We start from the raw sequence: 27,682 nt of genomic DNA, 5'->3' as shown, positions 1-27,682 counted from the left end.
GCTAACTACAGGCAACACAGATGGGAAAGAAGTAGCAATGCAGTATTACTAGAACACTCAGCTCTGGATATCCAAGTTAATTGCATACACATGCATGAGTACATAGATTGTTCTTCATGTTCTTTTGCCTCTTGAACCATGTTTGTAGTGAGTCTTTGAACCAAACTAGTAGATCATGTAGAGAAGGACACAGGGTTTTATTTTTTCCTTGCTCACTGTTACCCACAGGAAAAATTTACAGTCACGAGACAGCTGAAGTTACCAAAACAATAAAGCAACTACATTCTTGTGATGTGCTGTCTTTTTTATTATTATTATTTGCTTACTCACAGATTCACAAAGTTCAGCAGTTGGTAGTGGGTTACCAAGTCATTCATTAGTGCAAATTCATAAAGTTCAACTGTACGACATTTAGCCCTCTTAACTGTCTTTTAGGCGAGCCACACTGTTCTGTTGCCCTGCCTTTGACTTTTTTTTTTTAAAGCTTCCTCCATTCTAACCAGCATAAACCATAATTTAGGTGGATTTACACTTGAAATTAATGATATATTTATGAAAATGGCTTTGCAGAAGATATTTGGTGTAGTATGAAAAACTTTCACATGGCAGTTATCGAACCTCTTATGGGAAGTTAACGCAAGCTAGCAGTCTGTTGGGCCACTTGCAGTACCGCTGCTATCAAGGTTCCGTACAGGTAACAGCTACACAGCAAACTGTGCATTTGGATACAAAGCCTCAGGAGAATCTGATATGTAGAAAAATAAAATTTTGGCAGAATTTAGTTGCTGTATTGGAAAGATATAAGAACAGATAAACAGATACAGCTTTTTTTTTTTTCCTGCATGTACACTTTTAACAGTGCAATATGATATGTTACAGAAATGTTTTTAATCATAGTCTAAGAAATCATTTTCATGTGTGTACAAAATTCTGTATAAGTTAAATGTAATGGAATTTACAGTTAATATTAAAGCATAATACAAATGGTAATTTTAAACATTTTTACTCTATAGTAAGGAAGCACAGTTTGCTAAAAAGTAGCATTTAATATCATTCACATGAATAAAGTGTGGTAACTTTTTTTTAAGTATCTTTGCAGTTCAGCAAATGCCCTCAACACCAAAAAAAATCAGTTTTTATTACTATGTACTTAGGAGAAACTTGGTCTACATAAGAGAATGACAGGTTTTAGACATACGTAATTCAGGTACATCTGAATTTCTACAGGAACTTAAGAGGAATAAGACTATTTAATACTTTCAAATACTTTTATCTGTGCAAAGCTTATATAACTTTATTTTATTTGGGTTTACTAGATCCAATAACTGAAACTGAACATGAGCATAGAAAGCAGCAAAGTTCACATTACCTTTCATAGACCCTTACATCTCAGTTTACATTAATATACTCTGAAGTTGTGAACAGGATACAGATTGAAAAGTAAAAACAAAAAAAAAAACAAAAAAAAAACACACACCTGTAAGACACCAGACCAAGGAGAGAATGTGTAATAGTTTCTCTTTTATTATTAACTTTTTCTTTGAAGATTACCTAACATCCTCGTGGTAATAACCCAAGGTAATATGTAAACAAACTTCAATGCTGCTCAAATGAATTAAAATATTCTGTTCAGCTCCTACAATAAGTCAGAACAGTGGCACCAATTAATTTCAACATTAAATCACATTCAACTTATTGTACATGACTCTTGTGCAAGTAATAAAGGCTTTATTCATGACCTTGGCTACATCAGTGTAGTAGAGAGGGATATATCAGCTATTTACTTATTTAAAAAAATTAAACTGACAGAACATTGTATTCTGTCATCTCAAATACCAGCAGCATCTTTCTACATATTTAGGATACGTTTGGCCTAAGCCTTTAACACCTTTTAGAACAGCCATGCAATAAAACAAACTTGGAGATGTTTCTTAAGAGAGAACACAGAGCAGTTTAAACATTTTTTCTAAATAATAAAGCCAAGATAAAGCAAATCCAGGCCCTTTTAAATGGCTGCAACTTTTCATACACTTAAAGCTCTATAAAACTAGAGCTTATTAGTATATATATTTATATTTTTAATATATATTTTAAATAAGTCTCTTGTCTGCTTTCAAAATTTATGAGGGATTTTTCTGGTCTTTTGGAAGGGCAATAAATAAAAGTAGAAAAGGCTGAACTGTTTTGCATATCTTTGTGGAAGAACGGAGAACAATTATACTTTTAGAGTTCCAGAAAGATCACTGTACAGAACAAAAAGCTTATATACAATTAAGTGTGCAATTTTAGTTGGCTGGGCCTTTTAATATGTAAGATCTCCTTTTAGACTAGAAGCCACTTCTACTCTTGACCAAATCCCTCTGTTTCTTCAATGGCGAAGAGCAGCTTCTCTTTCAGTTGTTCATAGCTTTTATAGGGTGGCAAATCCAAACGATTAAAACTGAGAAGGAGAAAAAAAAAAGAACTGTGTTAAGTTTATCTAAATCCCACATAGAACACTACAGCAATTGACTGCTACAGTAAAAGCTAAAATGTTCTGATCTAACAATTAGAAATTAAGAAGTGTCAATCAGTGCAATTTCAGTACCATGACATTTCTGTGAACAGTAATAACAAAGTTTTAGAGCAGTACTCCAAGAAACAAAAGGCTGATATCACATCAGTTTAAAAAAAAAAAAAAAAACACACTTTGAAGACTAAAAGTTCAAGATACAGAGAACTATAATACTCAGGTATTTCATGTTCACCATGAAATTTAACATCATCCTAATTTGCTACATTTCCAAATTCCAGCAGAAGCCTGAAAAATGACAAAGTCTTTTCCTTCCTGCACCTGCCTAGAAATAGGTTTTATTTCTTCCTTAAGCTTTGCTCCAAAAGGCTTCTGCCACAATTCTGTTCAATTCTGTTTCATTCTGTGTCTTATCCAAAGTTATCTTGGACAAAGAGGAATGCTTAACTTCCACATACACCACTTTAAAAAAAAAAAAAAAAATGGAGAAAATGATATAAGAGGATTCCATGCAGCACTTTAAAAGTATGGGGAATACTCACCACCATACTTTAGGTAGTGATGGTATATCACTGTCACCTAGGTTGGATATTAGGATAAATTTCTTTACTGAAAGAATTGCACAGCATTGGAATAAGAGTCACCATCCCTGGAGGTCTTCAAGAAACATGTAGATGTAGAACTTAGTAGCATGTCTTAGTGGTGGACTTGTCAGTACTAAGTTAAAGGTTGGACAAGGTCATCTTAGAGGTCTTTTCCAACCTGAATGATTCTGTGATTCTACTATCACAGGGTTGCCAAAAAAAGGTCTGTTTCATTTGCACACAGTATATATGGGAAAGCAATCACTGTACCAGTTTGGAGTAATAGTCAAGATAATAGTCTGAAGCCTAGCAGGAAAAGGGAGTGAGATTTGTAACGAGCAACTCAGCAAGGTAACTCATTCTTGGTTTGCATCACAGCCTTGAACATTCGCTGTGATTTCTTTCACACTACTTTCTCCCATGACCATATGTTGACCTTTTATAATGTTAAAAAGCATCTCTGATAACTGCATATACCTGATAACCACATGACTTTTTTTTTTTTGATTATTTAATATTATTTAAAATGAAGAAACACCTCACAGTTCTATACAAGAAGGACATTCGACTTCTGATAGATCTGAGAGTGACAAACAGCGTACAATGCAGTAGCAAAATGTAAGAGTAAGGGAACCAGGAGAGTTTGCAATGCTGGCATGTCAGAGCAATCAAAGAAGCTGAAGCTGGAGATAAATAACAGATTCAAATTAGATTTCATTTGATTTGGTAAATGCAAGACCAGCATAGAGAATCACTAAAGGGTACAAAAAGTTTACGTGTAAGAACTTACCAAGTGTGACTTCTTGGTAACCAGGTTTCCTTACCAACTTTTTCAATGCAGAATTTCTGAGGACCATTACTTCCTAAAAAAGAGGATTAAAAGAACAAGCTGTTCCTTTAAAATAGTACACCTGATATATATATGATATATATGATCATATGATATATGATACATAAGACAATTCAGATAGAGCAGACAGAGCTTATTGTCACATGAATGTGAATGCTCAGCTAACAGAAATAAGCTAGTTTCCCTAATCATTTATAAGTTATTAAACGGGATTTCTGATATAAAAAGCCCTTCTAGAATCAAGCTAATGTACATGAAGTTCTTGGCATCTGTACACTTAGAGCATGATTCATTTGCAAATGAAACAATAACGGTATAAAATTTTGGTCTTCTTTCACTTACCCATAAGTTCAGCAAATCCACCCAGAGGTAATCGACAAGTGCCAGTGACAAACTGCAGAAGTCGCATGCGAACCTCGTTGTCTGTCTCTTTTACAAACTAGGCATAGAGATTCAAATTACTTAATAAAAATCTTGGACATAGCTGGAGAAAAAAAAATCTACAAGATCATAGAAAATGTGTAATTCCATTTTAAAAGACACCTTGAGAACAGTTCAGCTTTCTTGATTTCAACAAACTGAAGGTGGGGAAGAAGACAGATTTCAGATTATATGCACTACTGACTGTTACAACATGAATGCTGGCACCAACTATCAGCAAATAAGAATCTATTTTATTCTACACTAAAATATAAAACATGCTAATACTTTATATGAGGATTACTGCCATTTTGATTAAACATGGCAATAGCCTAGTCATGGACTCTGGGTAGTTCAAGACTTTTAAGTATTCCCTGCATGTGACAGTCTCAATGAGAAAGAACACCATCCTTAACAACTATAACACTTTGTACAGAAATTTATTGGGAAGCTGAAGAGGAAGGAAAGAGGGGAAACTATCTCGATATGAGAGGGGGGATCAATACAGCTAGGATTTTTACTCAAAAACACGGATAAGAAAATGAGTATTTGTGCTGTGTCAACGCTGAAACCATATTCAAGTTGCTTGAACTTCTGATTAAGAAGCTTATTACTGAAAGAATCTTAATTATTTTTTTCTGAGAAATCCTTAGATCTTATGTTTCTGATCATGCAGATAAGATAGGAAGTAATTGATTTGCATCATTTTTTACAGTAACTTTGTCAAAAGCATCTCTAAAATCATGATTTATCATGAGATGGGAAATGCCCCCTTGTGACTTCTCTTAAGGGAAATTCATAACAACTGGGAGGGAGCCTGTTGTTTTTTTTTTATTTGTTTCTTTTTTCTGGAACTAATTCTTGGCCAACTCCATTAAGATGTGAGTTATACTCAGTCAGTACTAGACTGGCACAATATGACAATAATCATAAATAATATGTGGCATTTCAGATGTACAGATGTAATACAGAGAAGGACATTAGAAGGTACGTATCACTGCTAACAATGCAAAAAAGCTCAATTGTAATATAGCAGTAAGAAGGACAAGATAGATAAAAAAAAAAAAAAAAAAAAAAAGTATTTGATTCAGCTATCCACATATGATGAAGGTATCTCTCTGCCATTTCCCACCCTACAGTATGCTCCCCAAGAATTCCTCCTTTCCTTCTCAAGAAAAGGAAAAAAGAAGTAAGAGCGAGACTTCAGAGAGATGTCATCCTTCCGCTCCGTGTGTCATTTGTGTAAGAAAATAGAACAAAACCCCAAAGAAATTTTACTGATCAATATACCTGCCAGAACCATATGATCTGCTTGCTGTTCCTTGTATAATGACGATAAACAGTGTTCCTTTGCCAGTCTGCTAAATCAACCTCTTGCATACCACAGAGCATAACCTAGAAAACAGAATTAGTATACCTATCTATACACATAAATTACAATTTTATTTTGTATATTGTATGAGAAATGCTAACAAAAATGGAGGTTCTTGTTCCAAACAAAGGACTGGGGGCTTATAAAAAAGATGGAGAGCAATTTTTTACTCAGGCAGATAATGATAGGACAAGGGGGAACAATTTTAAACTAAAGGAGGAGAGAGTTAGCTTTAACGTTAGGAGGAAATTCTTCACTCAGAGGGTGGTGAGGCTCTGGAACAGGTTGCCCACAGTAGCTGTGGATGCCCCATCCCTGGAAGCCTTTAAGGCCAGGTTGGATGGGGCTGTGAGCAACCTGGTCTGGTGGTTGGTGTCCTGGCAAGGGATTGCAACAGAATGATCTTTAAAGTCCCTTCTAATGCAAGCAAGCCAGTCTATCATTGTATGTCTGGCTTTTTTTTTTTTTTTTTTTTTTCTTTTTCCATTTTATGCTACAATCAGATTATCTTAAGTTTACAGAACTCCAAAATAGTTTATGTTCTTCAGTGGCCTAAAAGCCTGCATAGTTTCATCTGACTAATAATTCGGTAATAGAAGATACAACCTTTTCCATGAAAGGAAGTTTTATATTAAGAAAGATATTATCTTTTCCATTAAAACCTTGCCTCATATTCCAAGATGATGATGATGATAACATTGCTGCTACTGCTAGTAAAGATAAAATACACTGTGAAGGCCAAGTTTGCAAAATATTCAGCAATAGAGGCAATAAAAGCTGAACATGCTAACGACAAAGCCTCCTAAAAACTGAACAGTAAGATAACTAATATAAGATAGATCTAAGCCCTTTTTTAGGGAATACTCGCATTTAACTTAAACTTGCAGAACACTGCTTATTACATACAGGCAACTTTGGCTGATCTCTCAGAAATAAATAAGCCTATCACTCCAAAACCTTTTGTCCTTGCTCCAAACCACAACCCCAACAGTGAGAGCAAAGGTCAGGCAGAGGTTAATTAAACATGGTGCATGCAACTTATACTTGTTATTAGGCCTTAGGTTATATACTGAAGATCTAGAAAATTTAATATTGAACCTTGTTTGTTGCTACAGCTTTCAGTCCTGAGTGTCCTGATTATGTACATGATTATGTGTGTGAAACTGAGCAACCAACATACACCAGAATCAATTCCTGTACCAACTGTTAAAAGGCAATTCTACTCATTTACTAAAGAGAAATTTACTAAAGAGAAATTTTCTGAAACTAACTGATCAGTCTGTGATCTCATATTGTGTTCCTTCCACAGAATTTTGCAAAACACAATTCAAAACTGAAGATGTAATCTAAAATTCACATCTATAGGACGACACAAAACACAGATGCAATAGAGATACTTACTGGCTTGCCATTGTGATTTACCCCCACACCTCTCCCATTAAATTCTCCGTGTTCCACAAGCTCTCAAATGTAGGATGACACAGATGAGAGATTCAAGTTGGCCTATCCACGTAGTCATTACATATGTATTACCTTTGCAAAATGTAAAAATGTTGAACAGAAAGCCTCACCTCCAGCTCCTTTTCATCAAAGTAATGGAGCCACTGTAGAGGAACAACTTCATTAAAACCATCAAGAAAAGCTTTGGTTTGTTCTCTAACTCCCCGAGAAAACCGCCACTCAGCCATTAGCCTGGGATGGAAGAAAACAAATATAAATTAAACATCAGTTAGCACTCAATACAAAGGAGTTCAAACATGCATGATTATGTATGTGGTCCAGTGAGGTAAAATTCCCTCAAATTTTACTTTCTTACACTGCATGATTCCATAGACTATAAAGGACTTGGCATAATCATACTATTAAAATCTTCAAACACAAATGACGGTAACAATAGCAGGAGGTATTTAAGTTACTATTCCAGTTTAAAAAAATGAAATTATTATAAACCTTTTATTCATCTAAATTGAGCAGTCTTTTCATGACAAAGATGGTACTAGGGCATTATGATTTGTTATTGGAAAAAATTGCTTTAGCTTAAAAAGCTCATAGTCCTAGAGTTTCAAAAGAAGAAAAGAACAATTTCCACCAATTTAAAATATTTGTGTAGTCAGAACAGTAAGAAATACTGCTGCTTACAATACTTCTAGCTACAGTTGTCCAGTACTTCCAGCGTAAGATTATTTCAGGCTTCAACAAGAAACAGTCTTTTTCTACTCTGAACATCTGATTCATGCTAAGACTCAGAGGAAGGAAGAGGTAACGGATTTTTTTTAAGTTCCTACTACAATGGTCAAGCCATTTCTGAATATTGAAAAAAAAAAAAAGTGGCAGTAAATATAGTAAATATGCATACTACAGAAACTATTTCACTGCAAAGCTAAAGACTGCTAATTTAAAGTGGGAACTGTATGTGCAGCATGGAACATATGCTGTATCACAGAAGAGGATACACGTGCTTTTGAGATCACTCTGAATAGCTGGATCAGAAATACAGGTTCACAAAAAGGGCAATCATAAGGATTAGGAGGGAAGCAGGAAAGAGCAGTACAATAAAACAAAGAAAAAATAGTTTAAGTCTCACCACATTATTCATGATTCTGAATTTCAATTATCACAGTGACAGCCAAGTACTAAACAATTTTGAAATCATCTGTCTAATACATCTTCCCTTTATCTGGATTTGTTACCTAGTTACTTAAAATAGGTTTGCTCATTTTCGGTTCCAGCTGTTTTCTCATTGTAGATGTAATAACACAGGTCCTCATCTCTCTAACAGGTCTTTCCTTTATTTTATCCCCCCCCCCCCCCCCCCCCCCCCCCCCACCGGCAGGAGGTATGGTAGTATGTGAACAGGGGAAGGGAGAGAAAAAAGAAAGAGCCAAATCTACCAAGATACCACAATGTACCAAGTTACCATTTCAATAATAGTTCCAAGAATTATATAGTAATTGAAAAAGAAATATATCTATATATTCACACAGTAAAAAAAGACTAGAGCAACAGAAGTAACATGAAATACTTCTCAACATCTATGCCTTCCTACCCAATATATTCTTCTTTGTTCTCTTCAGTTACCAGTATATTTGAACCTCCTGATTTCAGCTCATGTGAGGTTACTTTTCCTAAGAGCTCCATATCCACACAGAAATACATTTCCAAGTTACACTCTTCAATGTTATTATCTCTGAGGGAATGAAAAGAAAGAAAAAAAAAAGACAAAAAATCACAATGGAGGCTAAACCAGAAAAATCCATAAAACTTCAGGAAAAAGAAAACTACAAACCTTATCCAAATCAGGGAGTTGTAGAATTCAGTATCAATAGATTCTAGATCCTTAATAGTAAGTTTCTTGCTCAGCATTCGTTTGTAGAAAGGCAGAGAAAAACCAGTGTCAATAAATTTCCCATGAAACAATGCCTGTTGAACAGAAAAAAAAAGTCTGTTTGATTTTTATTGAATTGCTAAATTTACTTTTCCTTTCTCCTTCAAATAATAAAAAATAGCAGTAGCAGCTTGGTACTTATAAAGAACAAACCACTACATTTAGTGAGAAGACACTAATATGATTATGATTATAATATGAGAACATATATGAAATATATAAAATTTCATATGATTATATATATGGCAAAGTTTATCCAAACATATGTTGTCATTATGATTTAGATTTCCTTTGATAAAAAAAAAAAAAACCCTTCTCATAAAGAATACAGTCTATGAAAAGAGGAAATTACAAAGTTTCCTCTTTATTATGTGGGTTGGTATGTATGCCAAGTGTTATTTGATCTTACTTGAGCATATTATTTGAGCTTATATGAGTACTACTGAACTTTTTCACTACATGCATAAATCCTGCAAAATCATCCTTTATGCAATGCTACTGCAGGTTGTAAAACAATTTAAAGAACAAACACAGAAAGTTTCTGAAAGAGCTTTCAGAATCACATTCTTTATAGGTAACAGCACTAGAAAAGATATCCTCTTCTATACCAAAAATCAAACTGGAAAAAAAAGTCACACTTCTCTCACCCCTCATACGCAAAGGGTGTGATCTAGTTTGCAGTTCTGAAGCATAATACTATGCGTGCATGCACACACACACAGAGGATTAGCCTTTATACAGACTCAGTGCTTCTGAAAGCTAACAGAGTACAGGTACTACTGTGCAAACATTAGTTTTTCTCATCCTTATCCAGTTTAACTTCTTCACTAAAATAGCTCTTAAAAATCATTTGAAACATAAGCCACAGTATTGAATTTGCTGCTTGTCTCTCCCTGCACCTAAATTCCATCACCGGAAAAGCCAGTGTAACAGTCCATTTTCTCCAGAAAAAGGAAATGTTCCTCTTTTTCCCCCCACCACACATTCCAATTTGCCCTCTCCAGATTACGCTAGCAAGCATTTTCTTCTGCTTTAGGAGAGATTAAAAAGCTTCCCCTGGAGGCCTTTATTTGTTTACTTATTTTTAAACCAGTCTAGAATTCTCACAGGAGAGTGAGCTGATAGAAAGAGACACATTAAATGTTGAGTGTGACATCCAGCCATATGACTTCCTGTTTTTTTTTTGTTTTGTTTTGTTTTTCAGAAGTAGGCTCTTAATTCATCTCATTTAATAGCTATAGTAATCTTAGAGCAAACCATTTAAGTTTTATCAGTTAATCGCATTTAACAGCTTTTTGTTATAGAGTAACACAATTAATAGAGTACACAAAGTAATATACGATATGCATTCTTCCATTTAACCCAGTTTCAGATGAAAATGTCTGTGGTTATTTCAATACCTCTGCAGCGTTATTAAATGGGGAAACTGGCCATAAGATCTTCGAAATTGAAGGTGTTACCATCAAAACAGAACAAACTTATGTGTCAAGAAGAAACTACAACAAAAGCAAAAGAAACAGCCCCAGCCTAACTTATCTTAACTCTAAAAGTATTTTTCCAATTACACTTCACTCGCACTTGTTCTGATTTCATGCAAAAAGCCCGAGCAACAGGAGAAGACAACAGTATCTTCAATATGCCTACGGCAGGGAGGTTGGAACAAGATGATCTTTGAGGTTCCTTCCAACCCAAGCCACTCTATGAAATCTGAAAAAAAAACAACCAAACCAAACCAAAACAAAAAACCTCATCTACTCTTTTTGGTGTCACTGTTCACCATTTCTAGGAAGGTACTGGGGACTACCTGTAGACATCATGATCACATAGCAAGAAGATCGTATCACTAGATGGAGGGAAAGAAATGTGCCGTGGTATAGCAAGACACACAGACACTTGGCTCAGTGATACCAGAAGGAATGAAGATACGCCTCTTCAGTTTTCAGTTCAAGAGAAACGTGATGGCAGTGCATCAGGATGCTATCAGCTCCCTGCAAGCTTCTGCCCTCCCCGGTATGAGACCTTTGTATCCAAATAAGCATGTTTAATTTAAGGCTCACTGTACTGCAAAACATTTCTAACTGAAGAGCCTTTTTAATGAAAATACTAGTCACATTTTTCAGAGCATCAGTATTCATACAATCAAACAACAGTCTGCATGAAGTACACACATCTAATTGACAAGAATAAAATGTTATATTGAATGTCATATTCTCTTTTATCACCATCCCAGGAAAATTCAGTGGTTAAGAGACTTAACTCTCAGGAAATGTTTTGGGTCAATAACCTTACATGCCTTAATCTTCCATTTCCTGGGATTAATATAACCTTTAAAAAACAGAAAAACAAATACTATTCAGGAATAAATGTACAGCTACAGCAAAAAATAACCTTAAAAATCTAACCTACCATGGCAATAAAGCGCCCAATGAAACAGAAATATGAAAGATGGTCAGGATTGATTGTTGATGCTGGATTTATCTGCAGGCAATAGTTGCTCTTGCCAGCATATTCAAATAGGCAGTACATAGGGTTCAGTACTTCATGGGAAAGCAAGAAAAACCATTCTCTAAGGAAAGAAAAACATTTATACACATAAAAACCATCAGATACAAATGTTTATCACCATTCCCCTTTGGTAAACTAGCAAAATGGTCAAAACATATGCAAATTTAGAAAAATTACATGAACAGAATTACAATCACAGAAGAAATAAGGCATTATACACTTCTTAAATATAAAAGAAATCCATAATTAAAATCTATAATGTTACAAAATCATGGTTTCCAAAGTTTATAAACGATTGTTGTCACCTAGAACACACTGTCATAGATAGGTTTTAGCTGCACACTAGTAACTTTTTTGCTTACAGAATCCTTGCCTCAGCCAGTACACACCGTTTATCCTCATTATGCCTGCATTTACTGCATACAACTCAAATTTCTATTAAAAAATATAAGCAACTTAGGTAAAATAAAACAGAACCCCTTATTTCCTTTCCCAATCTGACAGCAGAACATACACCAAGTTACAGCAATTTAACAAATTACCATGCATCAGCTAAGCCAATAGGACACAACAATGTGAAAATACGTTTTTGTTGAGGTTTAACTAATACGTTTTATTCACCGGTTTCGTATCTTTCAACTCAACTGACCTGAAATTATAATAGAATCTGGTATTTCCATGTCAGGATAGCTGATTTTTACAATACTTGTCACTTTATAGTATCTTTAATATAACCAAAGACTTTTAGGAACTTTAGTATCAGACCCTAAATACTTGAAACTGAATAACCAGACCTAGGGGAAAGCTGCAAAAAAACAAAAGTCTGTTCTGTAACAGTGGCAGGAACAGAATTCTCTTTGAATGCCCTTCAGCTGTCACATTTAATAGATACCTTTTCTATCCCTGTATTTACCTGAAATCAGGGAATAAAAATTAGAAGCTTGCAGGGTTATTTCTCCTAACAGTTCTGTGAAACTCAAGTCATGGATCGTGACTTGCTACTGTATGACTGTATGCTTCCAACCCAAAGGACAAAGAAAAAAAAGGATACCAGAATACCATAACCCTATTGTTTTTTTTGCATCTTTTAATAAGCACAAGAATGTTGCACACCATTCTATGCAAGTTTTGTACTGAGGCAGTTATATTAACTCTGTGTAGCAATATCAAATTTAATAAGCATTTAAATTAGATCAAAGCCAGATAGCAAGGGAGGATTCAAAGAAATTAGTCATCAGAAAGAAGTTAATAAAAGCAATATATTTTTCATGTTAACAGCCAGAACTAGCCACAGGATAAAGTATCAGGTTAGTCCTGCTAAAGAGAAGGTAAACATCTGGAGGGAACACACAGAGTTTAGCCTGCTAAGAGACAGGACAATAAATCATGTGCATCAGCTTTCTGTATTTATATTAATGCAGTATTACATTAGCAAGCCAGTACACATACTCAGTATCACTTAAGAATTCTCAGCTAAATTACAATGAGATCCTTGATGTTTCTCAGTTTCACATTCAAAATCTTGGGTAAAACTTATTACTTAAACTATGAAACTATACTACTTACTTTTTTTAAAAAAAAAAATTATTCTGCTACCTGTTGTGACTAATACTCTTCAGTTAAGTTAATCTAACATTACTTCTCTGGAAAACACCATTTCTCTGGAACAGATTACTTGAACTCTCCTGGTTACCATCTTACACTTAAAGTCAGTATGATAGGAACACCAAACAAAACAAAACAAAAGCATGCAAAGCAAAAAGTGTAGCCTATCCAAAAAGCCTATGTGCTATTGTAATTCAGAAGCATAAGCACCCACTAATCCAAAGCTCAAACGTCTGAAGCATATTTCCTTACTTGAAAATGCTATTCATTTTAACTGAACTTCATTATAACACAGTTAGCTGCATAGATAGAGAACAAAATCAAAACAGAATACATTTACATTAAAAAAAAAAAAAAAAAAAGGAAATTTCACCTATGGCTATGTCTAGTTCCATGGGTGTGCAGTAGTAATGAATTTTCATCCTAAAGGTAACATTTCAGTCAAATAATTCACAGCAGTAATGAGTGGTTGGTTATCCTCTATATGGGCAACAGAACACACTTTGTGTATGATTTTCCAACTTGTGCTCTAGTTGTTGCACATTCCTGTACAGCCTACACAGTCCTCTGCTGTTACCTTATGCCTGCACGACTCTCTTCTTGTTTACATCCTGTCTGCATGTATCAGCCCCAATCTGGTATTTGCTTGTTTGACTTTCTCTAAGTAAGCAAAAGAATTTATTTTTCCACTATCTTAATTTTCAGGAAAGATGAACTGTCTGGTAGAAACTTCCTGAAATAATTTAGTCAAAAGCAATTAATTGGCATTAAAAAAAAAAAAAAAAAAAAAGCCAATTTAAGCATCAGTCTTTGTCAAAGAACTTAATAACTGAGATCACAGTTTTTCTAACACAAGGTCATAACCCGTAACAATTGCCAGTTTGCCAGTTCTGCCAGTTCTACCTTCTTAATATATTATCAGGAGCTAAAGAAGTAACCAGGGTGACACAGCAAAAGCAAGCTAACAGAATAACATTACAAATCAAGGTTAAAGTGCTAATAAAAACCGAACACCTATGTTAAACAAATTTTCTTTTACCTTGCCAAGCCACCATAATCCAGTCCTTCTTCTCCTCTGAATATAACATATAATCTTCTCCTCAAATCATAGGGTTTTAATGCCATAATCTATTAAAAGAATCAAAATTTGTAATAAACTATAGATGATGCACTTTCAATGCAATTGCTCCTTCAAATTCAGATTTTATTTAATTGGTACAGATATCCCACATATGCCAAATGTTTACACAGATGTGAAAAGCAATTAGTCCAACTCATGAAACATTGAGTCAATGAACTGAATACAAAAATATCAAACTCTGACTCAAAATCCCTTAGCAGCACACTGATAGCAAGTAGGGGAAATTATCACTAAATGGTTGTTACACTGTTCTTACACTCTTCCAAAGGTATACATTACCAGCCACTCCTAAAGGAAAATAGGCTAAAAGGCTTTTCATCTGACATATTACATATTTTTGCTTTTAGACAAATAACATGATTTCCTCTAATCCAAAATAAGTGTACTGCTCCCATTAATGACATACTGCTTGGTTACAAAAAATCCTTCTCAAGATGTTTCAATGGAACAAATACAACAAGCATTTTGATTGTTACAAAGAAAAAGGAGGGAACATACACTTGCTACTGATTGAAGTTCAATATAAGCATTAATTACACAGATTTAACCTTTGAAGGGTAAAGCAGAGCACCAGTTTTAATCGGAAAAGATAAACATTTTGTTTTGTATATATATACACATTAAAAAAAAAAAAAAAGAAAGAAAACCAAATATGGTGTGCTTAGGTTAATATGGTATGCAATATGGTTCAGTTTTGGAAATCTTTATTTCCAAATAAAGTGGTATATGTAAAAAAAATTAACAAGAAAAGCACAGACAAGGTCACAAAATAGAAATCCACTGATGATTAATAAATAACCAGAAACCACACACCCAATTCAAAAACATTTCAATTATAAACAGTTGGGAGCTAAAAAATATTTTTTAAAGTTAACATATACATTACTTCTTTTCTTACAGTCCTCCCTAACCTCCCTGCCCCTCTTTGGCTAATACCAGAGGAAGATTACTGTGCTTGAAGGACTGTTAGACTGAACTAGGTATGGCTATTTTTGTTCTTAAGTTTTTTTCTGAATAAACATAAAGACAACAAATTTTGCAGGCTTACTTGCTGGAAGGAATCCTCAAACAAAGTCTGTCTGGATACATTGATTTTCACATGGCTTGGCAGTGCATTGGACTGTAACCATAAGGTAATCGTGTTAAAAGGCAGAAACTATAACTGTAAATTCAAATAGTTTCAAAAAGTAAACAATTACTTAATCAGTACCTGACACAAGTAACGGAAATGAGCAAGTTTCCACCTAAAGCTACGCTCGTAAGCAATCTGTGGCCCTTTATTTCTGTAAGGGAATATATTTGAGATGCATTAAATACACAGATGTCAAACAACACATTCAACACTAAACAACAGCTTGCAGATTTCAATAATACATTAAAAACTGTGATCATAAGACACAATCAACAAATGAAAATCCTTAATATATGCCCTGACTTCTTTTTTATATAGCTTCCCAAGGAAACAAAAAGCAGCTGATGATTGACCAGTCTTCCATTCGTTGGCTGTGCAACACACACCTATTTTGTTGTTGTTTTTGTTATTAAAGACAATAGCAAATTTACCAAATTTGGAAGAAAGGTAGAGATTTTGAGTATTTCAAATTCCTATCAATTTTGTAAAAATTAGAATACAGCTTAAGGAAAGACACCTAAAAGGAAAGACAGCTGAAGTGAAAGACTGCAGTATGATCTCAGTCACATTATAGTCACCCAACGATCAACAAAAAATCAAGGATCAACAATGAAGGCTTCAGGTGTTTGTGAACTATGAAGAAATTTATGGAACGCTAATCTATAGGCTCTTTGAAAAGGAGGCCACCAACACATCAAAGGTAAATCCAGTAAGCTCTACACAAAACATTAAGACAGGTACACATCAGTTGGGTCAATCCTTCTGACTAACCAATTAAAAAAAAAAAAAAAGAATAAAAAAAGATTTTAATATAAAAATGTAGAGAAGTATTCCGAATTTGCTTGCTGAGGCATTAATATTGCTACAGAATATGTAACTATAAGCAATACTCCTCACAATCACTTCCTGCTTCCTTGAAAAATTTGTCTATTAGTTATATTAGTTGAATTTACAAGTTTACCTTATTTCCCCTCTCAATTTATAGTGCCAATACAATCTTGTTATTTGAACAGTGTATAAAAACTATTTAACATTAAAGCAGTACGGTGAAACGTGGCATAGAAAAAAAAAGACAATTAAAGGCTAAAAGTTGATTTACAGGACAATGATTTGCTCTTGATTTATTGTTCAATTCTAGCTAAACATAGATTGTTTTCCAATATGAGAAGAACTTTATCATTAAACTGTAACAAATTAAAACATTTGAGACTACACTTAATTTCTCACTTACACAGAAGATTTCCCAGTACGAGGATCATTGAAGGTGGTGGTTCTAGTATTGTGATCAACAAAGTATCGCACACCTTCTCTAGTATATCTGATTTCCCAGCCCTCTGGAAGTGGGTCCTCATTTTGTAAACTGCAGAAAAAAATTGCAGAGAGTACTTTTTCCCCCCACGTCATGACGTTTAAAATAACAGTTAAGCAAGATCTTTTTCTGTGCAGTCAATTTACACACCTACCCTTGAGTTCGAGGGTCTTCCCATTGTGTTGTCTTTGTGTTATGATTTACAAAATACACCCTATCATTTGAATCCACTCTCCTTTCTATGGGAAAAAAGAAAAAAAAGGCAAACAAAACCAAAAATAAACTATACAACAATTGCATTCCAAATTTCTTTAACTGTCCTTTCCTGAAATCAACAGCTAATTAACTTACCCCAGCCTGGTGGCAAAGGCCCAAGTGGATCATTTTCTGCTGATAACATTGAAGCCTATTTATAAACAAAAGGACATTCAGTTAGGCAAGTATTATTCACCTTTCTTTTTCCCATAATGTGTTTCAAGATTACCATGAGTTCTGAAGACTGTGCATTCTGAACACCATGCCATTTTTAGTCTGTTTTTACGGAAAAGCATAATTATGTGATAATATATCACTTGTGCTCTTGCCTCCACTACTTCCAACCCCGCATACCATCCCTTCCCTTCCTAGAGCAAACCTGAGAGAGCCAGTGATCTTGAAGATGTACAGTTCACAACAGTTTTATGAAAACACATATAAGCAGTGCTTCTTGTTTAAGAATATGCTTTACTTTTAATTAACATTTGAAATTAAGTGTGAAAGCACAATGACTACTGCCAATATAGGTTTTTTTTTTTGGTTCCTCAATAGCAGATCTCTTTTCTGAGTGTTTAGCTGTTTTCAAACTTTGTTGTTCTTTGGAAAAACAGTCGCATGCCATTAAAATGTTCAGATGTTTAAAATTATACTAACACACAATAAGGTTAAAAGGGGAAAAATCCCCCAGACTGCAGGATCCATGCTCTAATTTATAATCAAAAGCATCACCCCCTATAACTTTTTGGATGGAAAATTCACCTATCTAGTTACGTGTTACTGTTCTTTTGTGCACAATTAAATTTTGATAAGTGGAAACCAATCTACGTTTTCCAAAGGGTATCTAAAAGGATCACCTTACTGCTAATACTGCTTTGGTTTTCAATAGCATTAGCAATACAAAAATCTCAAATCCATCTAAGAGTTTACAAACACCAAATTCAGGCAAGAAAAGCTACAGTATTTTTCATGTTTTCCTGTGAAATACAAACAGAGCAAGGATTAGAAGAAAATGCAATGGACACTCAAGATCAGGCTATTAGATGTGAAGAGAGAATTACCACCATCTCATCAACAAATGCACTTAGCCTTTTCTGCTTTTGGAATCTATACAGTCGCAATGACCCTGTAACCAAAGACTTCTCTGTGGTGAGTATAGGAAGAATAGCACAGAACAAAAAATGCTATCTGCCAAAGATGTGAATGGTGGTATGATTCAGAGTTTTCTGATCTTCTTAATGGGCCCAAAGGTTTATATGTGGCTGCTGGCTAATGCACATTTACAGAACAAACTGTAACGCTAGGCAGTGGCCCCATTTCAATGAGCCAGATTCAATAACAAAAGCAGCACAGTATATTAACCCAAGTAAAGCATTCATTAATATGTCACATTATTTCTAGTATCTAGTCTCTCTCTGAGCTAATTCATATTTCTACATGGTACTGCACTGTATGCTGCATATTAAAACTAAGATGTTAAAATAGTAAACAAGCAGTGTCTTGTATTCTGCTTTAATAATGAAGGTCCATCCTTAGAAAACAGTCTATGACATTCAAAAATAATTTTACACATCAGCATGCTTTGAGCTTTTGAATTGATATGAGGTAACCATCTAAAGGATGAAGAAGGCTGTTCTATCTAGCCAATACTATGATTGTAAGTAAACACACAATAACATTTGAATGTTTCTAACAGCTATCATTTAGTAGTAAGCAGCGTTTTTTAAATAAAGTTATATTAATTTTTCCAAGCTTTTTTTTTTTTTTTTTTTTTTAAAAAAAAGAAAGAAACAACTCTTACTTTGGATAAGTATTCATTTCATGGAAGTTTTTTTCCACTTATAGATATTACTTTTTTAATTATTTTTTTTTTAGTTCATTTGACTGCATATAGTTGCAGGATGTTAAATGTATTAAAAACCAGTAACTTCAGCAAGTTACACTGCAACTAGTTATGTGCCTATTAAGAGATTTAAAAAAAAAATTGAAGCAAGAAGTCTGAAGCAACTTCTCTCATATTAAATATTTTGAAATATCTAAGTAGTCTTTCCAGGTAGAACTACTCCACAACTGGGTGCAAGTAACAACGGATTTGGCTGAGGATAAACTAATACTAAGTCTGTACGTAGTAATACAATCGCTGCTACATTCCATAAAATAGATTATAAGAAAAAAAAGGACTACCTACTGTTATGACAACACAACAAAAGAGAATGAAACTAGAAAGAAATGCATATAAATCAAAAGCAAGATAATTCCAGTCCCCAGTTTGAAAGAAGTACCACTGAGAAGAAAACAATAGAAAAAGTAAAAGTAATTAAAATAACTATACTCTATCCACTTTAATTTCTTCATATGGTTTAGCTTTGACTATTCAAGGTAGCTGAAATATTCCATCATTTATTAAGAGGATTAATTCACTTTTTTCCCCCCAAAAAATAATTTATAATCTCACTTATAAACTGCTATATAAGCAGAGCTCTGATGTGTCACCAGAGGAAGTTACCTGTGGTTTGACCACAACATTTCTAAAAGAAATGTATACAGCACCACTTAAATTAAAACAGTAACAACAAAAAACCTGCATTCACATTCTCTTCAATATCATTTCAATTTTTTCTTCCCCCCAAAAATTTGAGTTTTAGGTATGCAACTGATGCACTACTTAAAAAATAGAACTGTAAAGAGATGCAAAATAGCATGCAAGCAGTCCAATTATTTTTATTTTCCTTCAAGCATATTCTGTCTGACAAATTCTAATTTGATGATTCTAAGGTCAGAAAGGACATGTATATTCTGTACTCTGAGAGAGAATAAATCTAGCTCAAAACCAAATAAATCTCAGGGTCAGGAAAAGTGAGAGTTTTCTGAGATATCTGAGGTCTATCAAATTCAAAGGAAAGTTAAGTATCCAGATGTATAGAGTCCTAGTCCAGAAGTCAAAATGATGCTGATTCAGACTTATACTGCAACAGTTTCTTCTCAAAGCACTCCAGCTTCAAGTTGAATTTGTTCAACTCAATTAAATTATCATTAATTAAATTTATCAATTTTATTAATTTATTAATTTTATTAATTAAAATAATTTATCATTAATTAAATTGATTAAAGCATCATTTATCATTAATTAAATTAAGATCCTATCCTAGAGACTTAAGAGAATGAACAGTTACAATAAAGTGTTTAGGATAACAGTGACATGCAGGCATCATCTTTAACTGCAGAAAAAACAACTATCCCATTTATCTCATTAGAAATGAAAAAAATCTGTCTCAAGAAATATCTTCTTTGAAGCTACTCATGATACTTTCTTCCAACAGTTAAGTGAGCAACTATCTGAGAGAAATGGAAAGCTGTATTAGAAATTCCAGAGATGAACCAGGTGACTTAGCTTCAAAATGAGCTCAAAGTAAAAGAATTACCACACCTGTACTGATGAGAGACTCCTAATCACTAGGAAAGTTCTGAATGCCATTTAATATTCAAAATGCCCAAATCCCATCTTTTACACTCCTTTTCAGTTAAGGGAGTGCTCTACTTTTACCTGTTACTACAGTCATTGAAAGTCTTAAGTATCATACTGTCCACAAAGCTCAAGTTAGGAAGGAGATTCAGAAGGGAGTACTTTTTTCTTGAATGATGATTCTTATAAACTTTGTGAACAGAATCAGTTGAATTATTGATGAGAAATATAACACATATGGTTGAATGGTTATTAAAGCATTTTAGAAAAATCAAACAGGAAGTATACCTATATCTCTATTCATGTCTAAATTTTATGCAAAAATTACCGAATAGAGGTATCGTTGGTTAAATTGTTGCATAGCTCCCTGCAGTTGATTACGCTGAGATTGCCATTGCTCAAAGTTCCTGACTGATTCCATTGTTGGTCGTTGCCATGTTGTTGTTCTGGTGTTATGGTCCACATAGTAAACTCTTCCGCGATCGTCAACTCTTCTTTCCCAGCTACCAAGAAACACAAATGTTAACAGTTACGTTTTTCAGTACCATCACATAACTGATTTTCTCTTTATGCTAAGTTCCTAGATAGTATTTGAATGAAGTAATGAGAGTGACAGTCATGTTTTTAATTTCTAAGGCATGCAAAAGTACTCCCCAGCTTCACTGGTAGAAGAACAAATACACTGAGCAAACAAGACTGCAGGAAATAGCATCCTCAGCTCTTTCTGTCACCTCAGTTTTAACTTTGCAATTTCCTGTGACCATGAACAAGTTGGCAGGTTTCACACACACAAAATAAACAACCATATTTTCTGAGAATCAGAAGTCAGGAACAAGAGCACTGCAGCGAGTTGTGCCATCTAAATAAGGGTGGTAAAGCGTTCATTTTTTAATGTTTACGTTTTAAAGGAAGAAAAACAGAATTTAGCAGCTACATTTGAACAAGTCATCAGAATGAGACATATATATACACCAATATACTTATGCAAATTAACACAATTCTAAGCTAACTGAAAGTTAAGGTTTCTTAATATATACGAGCTGCTCATATTTTCTATTTCTTAGTAAGCAGCTCATATTTTCAATGAGCTGCTTACTAAAAACATGACTGTAGTTCTTCTTGCACCCACCAAACAACAACATAAAAATAGTACTATTACCGGATTTAAATTAAAAAAAAAGTCTACATTACCCAGGAGGTAAGGGCTGTGGTCTTTCCCATGTTGTAGTTCGCGTGTTGTGATCAACATAATAGGTTCTACCATGAGGATCCTTTCTTTGCTCCCATCTTCAAGACAAAAAAAGACTTCCATATAAGTCAAGGTGAAAGCATTTCTTTAGGAATTATTTCTCACTAAGCAAAAAAAAGCACTTTGCTATTGAATGAACACACAATGATCCAAAACTCATTCTGAAACACCAAAGACAACTCACACTAGAATAAAAATCATTTACTTCCTGCTTCCTGCTGGAACTGGTATCACCATGAAAATTTCTTTAAGGAACTTGGTACGTAAAATGAGCGTACATCAATATTCACAAACATTTCCAAATTCTATTTAAGGTATCTGAAAACAAGCCAAGTAATTAACTACACACAGTCTGTATGCTAAAATAACTAAATTCAGAAAGTTTAGAGACATTCTTTGCATTTTCAAGTACTTGCCTCTCACAAAAAAAAAAAAAAAAAAAGGTAATCTACATTTTGAAGCACTGTTCCTTATACCCAACAAACAACAGGATCTTTCAGAGTGTCAGAGTGAACCTGAAATGCGGGCTAGATAATTTCCTATCCTGGTAAATTCTGTATCTGATATCCCTGGGGATTACTTCTTCACTTTTAGTTGCAAAGCCCTTACAATGAAGATGGACAGAGGACCAAACATTACAAGCAATTCAAGTTTCATGCTCTTGAGAACTGCTGTAATACAATACATGCCATTTCTAAATGGGAGAGGAAAACTGGATTAGACAATGAACCGAAGCCCTTGTTTGTGTTAGATGTATGCTTTTCTTATAAATGTAATTAATTAGCTCCTTAAAGTATAGGCAGAACATCTTGCTTGCTACTCACAGAATTTGATGTGCATTTCCTCACTATTACAAAGTATCCTATAAAACTCCTGGAAATGCTTTCTGCAGTTCAAGAGGTTAAATGGCAAGACTATGATGTGATAAAAGAGAAGCAAATAATATTTTAATAATAATTGTAGTATTTCCCTACACAGTACATACCATACATCTGTCTTTCTAGATACCTGTTTTCATGTTTATCCAAATGCAGAAGCTCAAGTGAACTGTCCCTAAGTACTTACTGAACCTGTTTCAGAGGGAGCAGATACAAGGCAGGCTCTCAGAAAGATCAGCTGCAATGGCATAAATTATATACGCTTTGGGAATAAACTGTCTGTGTTCAAAAAATGCTAAAATCGTTAGTATTTCAAATATCACAGAAATTTCAGCATCCTCAGTTAGTTACCGAAAACACCTTCTCACCCAAACATGAAAGCATTCATTTTTTTGTTTGTTTTGTTTAAGATTGATATATGTATTGGAACATGTATCATATTTTTATTAAATGTTTAAGCATATCTTTAATTGTGTACTTAAGGTTTAGGACTACAGCAGTAGTCTCAGACAATTTCATAGAAATAACAGTTTCTAGTTATTCTGAGCATATACAGAAACTTCAAATCTTCGTTTTTAACATTATTGGTTATATTCCTATGCTGCAAGTACCTACAAGTATTTGTAGACTATTTTACTCATTTTCACTTCTCTGTATCTTAGTTCCTACTACATTCTTATAGTTTAAGAACTGAAGGAGCAATGAATTATAACCCAAATAAGTTTGAATAGATCAAATGAAAAGCTTTCACATCCATAATGCCCAAGAGTTCCTCTATTTAGATCATATTACTGTCTCAGCAAATCAGTGATCAGTTGCTAGTTTCTGGGGCATGAGCTACTAGCCAATTATAGCAGCACAGTACAAACCCCATTTTAGATCAAATAACCCCTTCTCAGCCAACTGATCTGCATTTGGCAATCTCCATACGGAATTAAATTGCTGTTTCTTTATATACACATTCAGACCAAACACAATTACAGTATTAAAATCAAGCCCACATACCCTGGTGGCAAAGGTTCTGTACTGGCATTACCAGGCTGCTGTCTTACAGGCTCTCCGGATGCACTTGAGGTTGAGGAGGATTCCCTAGGTTTTGCTGCATCTGCTGCTGTACTGCTTCTGGCATTAGGTTGCACACAGTCCGTTGTAGCTGTATCTTCTAGTCCAGCAGACACAACAGGTAATGTAGAAGCGTGGCTTTCGGAACAACTAGCTGCTTCTGCTGTTGACTGAGGTTCTACTGTAGTGTTAGTGCAATCTGTAGACATGGGAGCTTCTGCTGAACCTACCACCGCCTCGGAGACAGAAGAATTACCAGCTTCTGGTGCAGAGGCAGACGACTCACCATTAACTAAGAAATGGGAAATAAGAACATTTTCATATCAGATTCTGATGAGTTTTACTTTTTTAACGATCTACTTGTAAAGCAATCTACATTGAAACAAAGAAAGGAACATGTTTAATTCACACCTACGTGCCATAAGCAGCATTTTTGCCTAAGATGACAAAAAAGTCACAGTGCACCTGCCTCAGCTAAAGCTGTAATTAAAACGTACAATCTGCAAGCTATTCTTTATACATCCAGCAAAGGTAACACCTTAGTTTCCGCATATCTTGTTCAATTCAACTTTACACTCTATTCTTTAGATTAGCAAAAGGTAGACATCTGCTTCACCTTATTTGCTTTGAAACTTTGAACTTGTACAAACTTCAAAAAAGAATTTTTATTAGCATGAGATGAAAGAAAAATATTAGGAGCTAAATAACTATATGAAATACATTAAACTAAGAGGTAGTTCTTACACTTTTTTCCATTTTTTAGAGTTGAGATATAGAATTGTACAATTAAGCAAAAAAAACACCTGTGTATGGCTTAGAAAAAACTCCTCCTCACACCCCAAACAAGGTCAGTAAGTCCTAAAAATCTGTATTTTGCTAACTGTTGTGGGCTAACCATACTTAAGTAATTAGCTAAGTACCACAGAGTCATTCACTCACACTTCTCACCCACCCACAGTGTGATGGGACAAGAGGAAAGGAGGAGTAAAAGCAAGAAAACTTGATGGTCAAAGCAAAAAATAGTTAATAAGAAGCAGAAGAGAGAAAGACGACAAAACAAAACAAGTGATGTAAGGGCAATCATTCACCACCTTCAGTGGGTAGACTGATACCCAGTCAGTTACCAGCAAAAACATGGCTAACCTCCCTAAACTTCCTCATGTCCTTTTTTAATTGCTCGGCATAACGCTACAGGCATGGAATATCTCTGTGGTTGGTTCAGGTCATCTGCCTGGTTGTCTCCCAACCTCATGCATACTCCCAATCTATTTACTGACCTGGGGGAGGCAGAGTAAGAAATAGATAATGCCTTAACTCTGTGCAAATACTGTTCAGCCACAGCTAAAACATAACTGTGTAATCAACATTATTTTGGTCACAAATCTAAAATACAGCAGCATACAAACTCCATCACAGTCCGATCCATGACACTTGTAATTTATATAGGTCAAAGACTTGAGAAAATTATTTTAGAATCAAACTAAATTGATTTCTGTCTTTTTAAGAACAACACAAATGTCATCCAACTCAAGCAAGCATAATCTCATAACAGGTTTAAAGCAGACATGGATTTGGCAGGAAAAAGGGGCTAAGAAGGCATAAGCACTCCCAAGCCCAATTGGCTAGTAATACATCAATACCGATCATCTGCAGAGCTTAACAGAACAGTATCTCAGCACATGACCTTGCCTCAGACAGGACAAATCAGGTACAGTAGTCAGAGGACCCCCATTAAAAGTCAAGGCCCTTATTTAAAGCAATGCAATATCAGTCACAACTAGGGGTGCAGAAAAAGCAGGCTAACATCAGTGACAATTCTATTTAAGCTTCTCAGTTCGTACCTTTTTTAGAGTTGGAAGTATTTTCCCTCAAGACCAAATATAATATGCAACGCAGACTTCAAGTGATTTTCTAGCTGATAGCATACTATCAGCTTACAATTCTGAGGCCAAAATACTACAATTGCTCTCTATATTCATAACCTTATTGATAGAAATGTGCAAAAATTAGCCATAGATTAGTACCTATAAAATGATGGAACACCATTTTAAAGAGTTTACTTATTTATGTATAGCATCCTCACAAATAAATAAATAGCTAGACTCTACATACTACTTGCAATAGCTCTGTAATGTCAGCAATTTCTTGCTTTCCCAGATATTGGCAAACTGTAAATCTCATTTTCCTCTAAAGCACTTGCACATGCACACACACACACACACACACAAGCAGATCAAAGAATTACAAGCAATAAAATAGAAATCAGTAACATATTCCAGTTAGCAAGCCAATCTCTTTAAGGAATTATCACTGGGCCACATATGTTTCTTCACATGCATAATGATGAGCAAGGTTTTACAGGTAGCAGCCGATTTGTAAGATCTGTAAAGGCATTGCTTTATTAACAGAACTATTCCAGGGCAATATATCCCTACTTCCATCTCAAACAGAACTGGTTAAACAACACCAAGCCACATCAAGACTTCATATTAGTTCAAGCAACTATAAAGCATGAGATTAAAAAAATACATATATAACTATAGACAACCTGATCAGTTTTCTTCAAATGTCTCTTTTCTCTACCAACAGCTTTGTTTAAATAAGAAAAAATGCCAGCTGAAGTTTCAGCTTTCATTAAAAAAGTAATTTCAATTCATCTACGTGAAAGGATCTATGAGATTCCAAAATGAAGTCAGAGATCAAAGTAACTGACAAATTGTTGTATCTCTTAGTAAGGTGATCTCCAAAACAGATCTATAAAACATTTTATCAGCTGATTACCTCATCATTCAGATCTGAAAAAGCAATTCTGGCAACATCACATAAAATGACAATCCTGCTAAGCACAACAGTGAGAAGAACAAAACAAAAAAACTGTCATCAACAAATCATGAAGACTCATTCTACACCTTGTCTCAAAGAAGTCTCCACCAACAGGTACAGTAGTTGAAAACTGTTATAACAGTGACTTAGTGCAAGCTCAGTAGTATGGTTTCATCAATATTACTATTTGAACAAATCAATTACTTCTGCAATTACACTATCTGAATACCAATTTAAAACGGATCTCTCGGCTATTGGATCTCTCTCCCTAAAAAGGGAACAACACTTAAATAATACATACGCTCTTTGGCCTTCAACTGAAAAGAGAAGGGAATTGAGTTCAAGTTCTCTAAATAGAGATTCACTTCACAGAAGACCTGATTTAATTACTACCTTTTAAAGTTTATAATTATTTCCATCATCTTCCTACCATCCCACATTTCCCACTCTATTACAGGAAGCTTGACAGTCTCCATTCTCCTGTTTATTAACAGCTTGCCTCTTCCTATTTAAGAGTACCTTTTTGCTCTGCTATCACTCTAATCTCAGTCAATCAGCTGAGGAAAGACGGAAAGCACTTAGAAAGCATAGTCATGATTAGATGCAAAGCTTTCTCTGAAGAACAAAAATAATGAAAAATATTTGCTTTTCACTTCTTTTACTTTACTGAATGTTTGTCTTTTTTTTAAAATGGAAGGCAAAAAGAATCTACAACACATTTCAACTAAGAGCACAATATTTCCCGATGACAGGACGAGGGGGAATGGGCTAAAGTTGCACCAGCAGAGGTTTGGTTGGATATTAGGTAAAGCTTCTTCACCAAAAGGGTTGTTAGGCATTGGAATGTGCTGCCCAGGGAACTGGTTGAGTCACCACCCCTGGAGGTCTTTAAAAGACGTTTAGATATAGAGCTTAGTGATATGGTTTAGTGGAGGACTTGTTACTGTTAGGTCAGAGGTTGGACTAGGTGATCTTGGAGGTCTCTTCCAACCTAGATGATTCTGTGATTCCCTGACAGCAATAAACAGCAGATTTATCCAATAGCAAAAGAAACCTAACTAAAGTTATTCAAATTAATTCTGTGAAAGAAACCTAAGTTTTCCTCCTGACAACTCATAATATGGTTTAGTCATCTGGGAT

The 27,682-nt window shown here is 34.6% G+C and overlaps 1 protein-coding gene across 4 annotated transcripts in view; it reads right to left on the bottom strand.

Annotated features, from left to right (window-relative positions):
* Positions 1–283: 283 nt before the first annotated feature.
* WWP1 (WW domain containing E3 ubiquitin protein ligase 1) overlaps positions 284–27,682 on the bottom strand; it is a 61,299-nt gene continuing 33,900 nt past the window's right edge. For all 4 annotated transcript variants that reach the window (XM_082752694.1, XM_082752695.1, XM_082752697.1 and 1 more), the window contains 17 exons: positions 23,663–24,011; positions 21,722–21,817; positions 20,859–21,033; positions 17,167–17,221; positions 16,970–17,054; positions 16,738–16,866; positions 15,585–15,657; positions 15,423–15,494; positions 14,273–14,361; positions 11,530–11,689; positions 9,025–9,158; positions 8,785–8,925; positions 7,310–7,430; positions 5,657–5,761; positions 4,289–4,385; positions 3,887–3,959; positions 284–2,440 (listed from right to left, as the gene is read on the bottom strand). In XM_082752694.1, the coding sequence (XP_082608820.1) occupies positions 2,341–2,440; positions 3,887–3,959; positions 4,289–4,385; positions 5,657–5,761; positions 7,310–7,430; positions 8,785–8,925; positions 9,025–9,158; positions 11,530–11,689; positions 14,273–14,361; positions 15,423–15,494; positions 15,585–15,657; positions 16,738–16,866; positions 16,970–17,054; positions 17,167–17,221; positions 20,859–21,033; positions 21,722–21,817; positions 23,663–24,011 (2,054 nt within the window). In that variant the 3' untranslated portion in view covers positions 284–2,340. The remainder of the gene's footprint in view (positions 2,441–3,886; positions 3,960–4,288; positions 4,386–5,656; positions 5,762–7,309; positions 7,431–8,784; positions 8,926–9,024; positions 9,159–11,529; positions 11,690–14,272; positions 14,362–15,422; positions 15,495–15,584; positions 15,658–16,737; positions 16,867–16,969; positions 17,055–17,166; positions 17,222–20,858; positions 21,034–21,721; positions 21,818–23,662; positions 24,012–27,682) is intronic.

This window comes from Aythya marila, assembly GCF_965140915.1.
Source record: "Aythya marila genome assembly, chromosome: 2".
Taxonomy (NCBI): Eukaryota; Metazoa; Chordata; class Aves; order Anseriformes; family Anatidae; genus Aythya; species Aythya marila.
The sequence above is the reverse complement of the archived record's forward strand: the minus strand, read 5'-3'. Positions and strand labels throughout refer to the sequence as shown.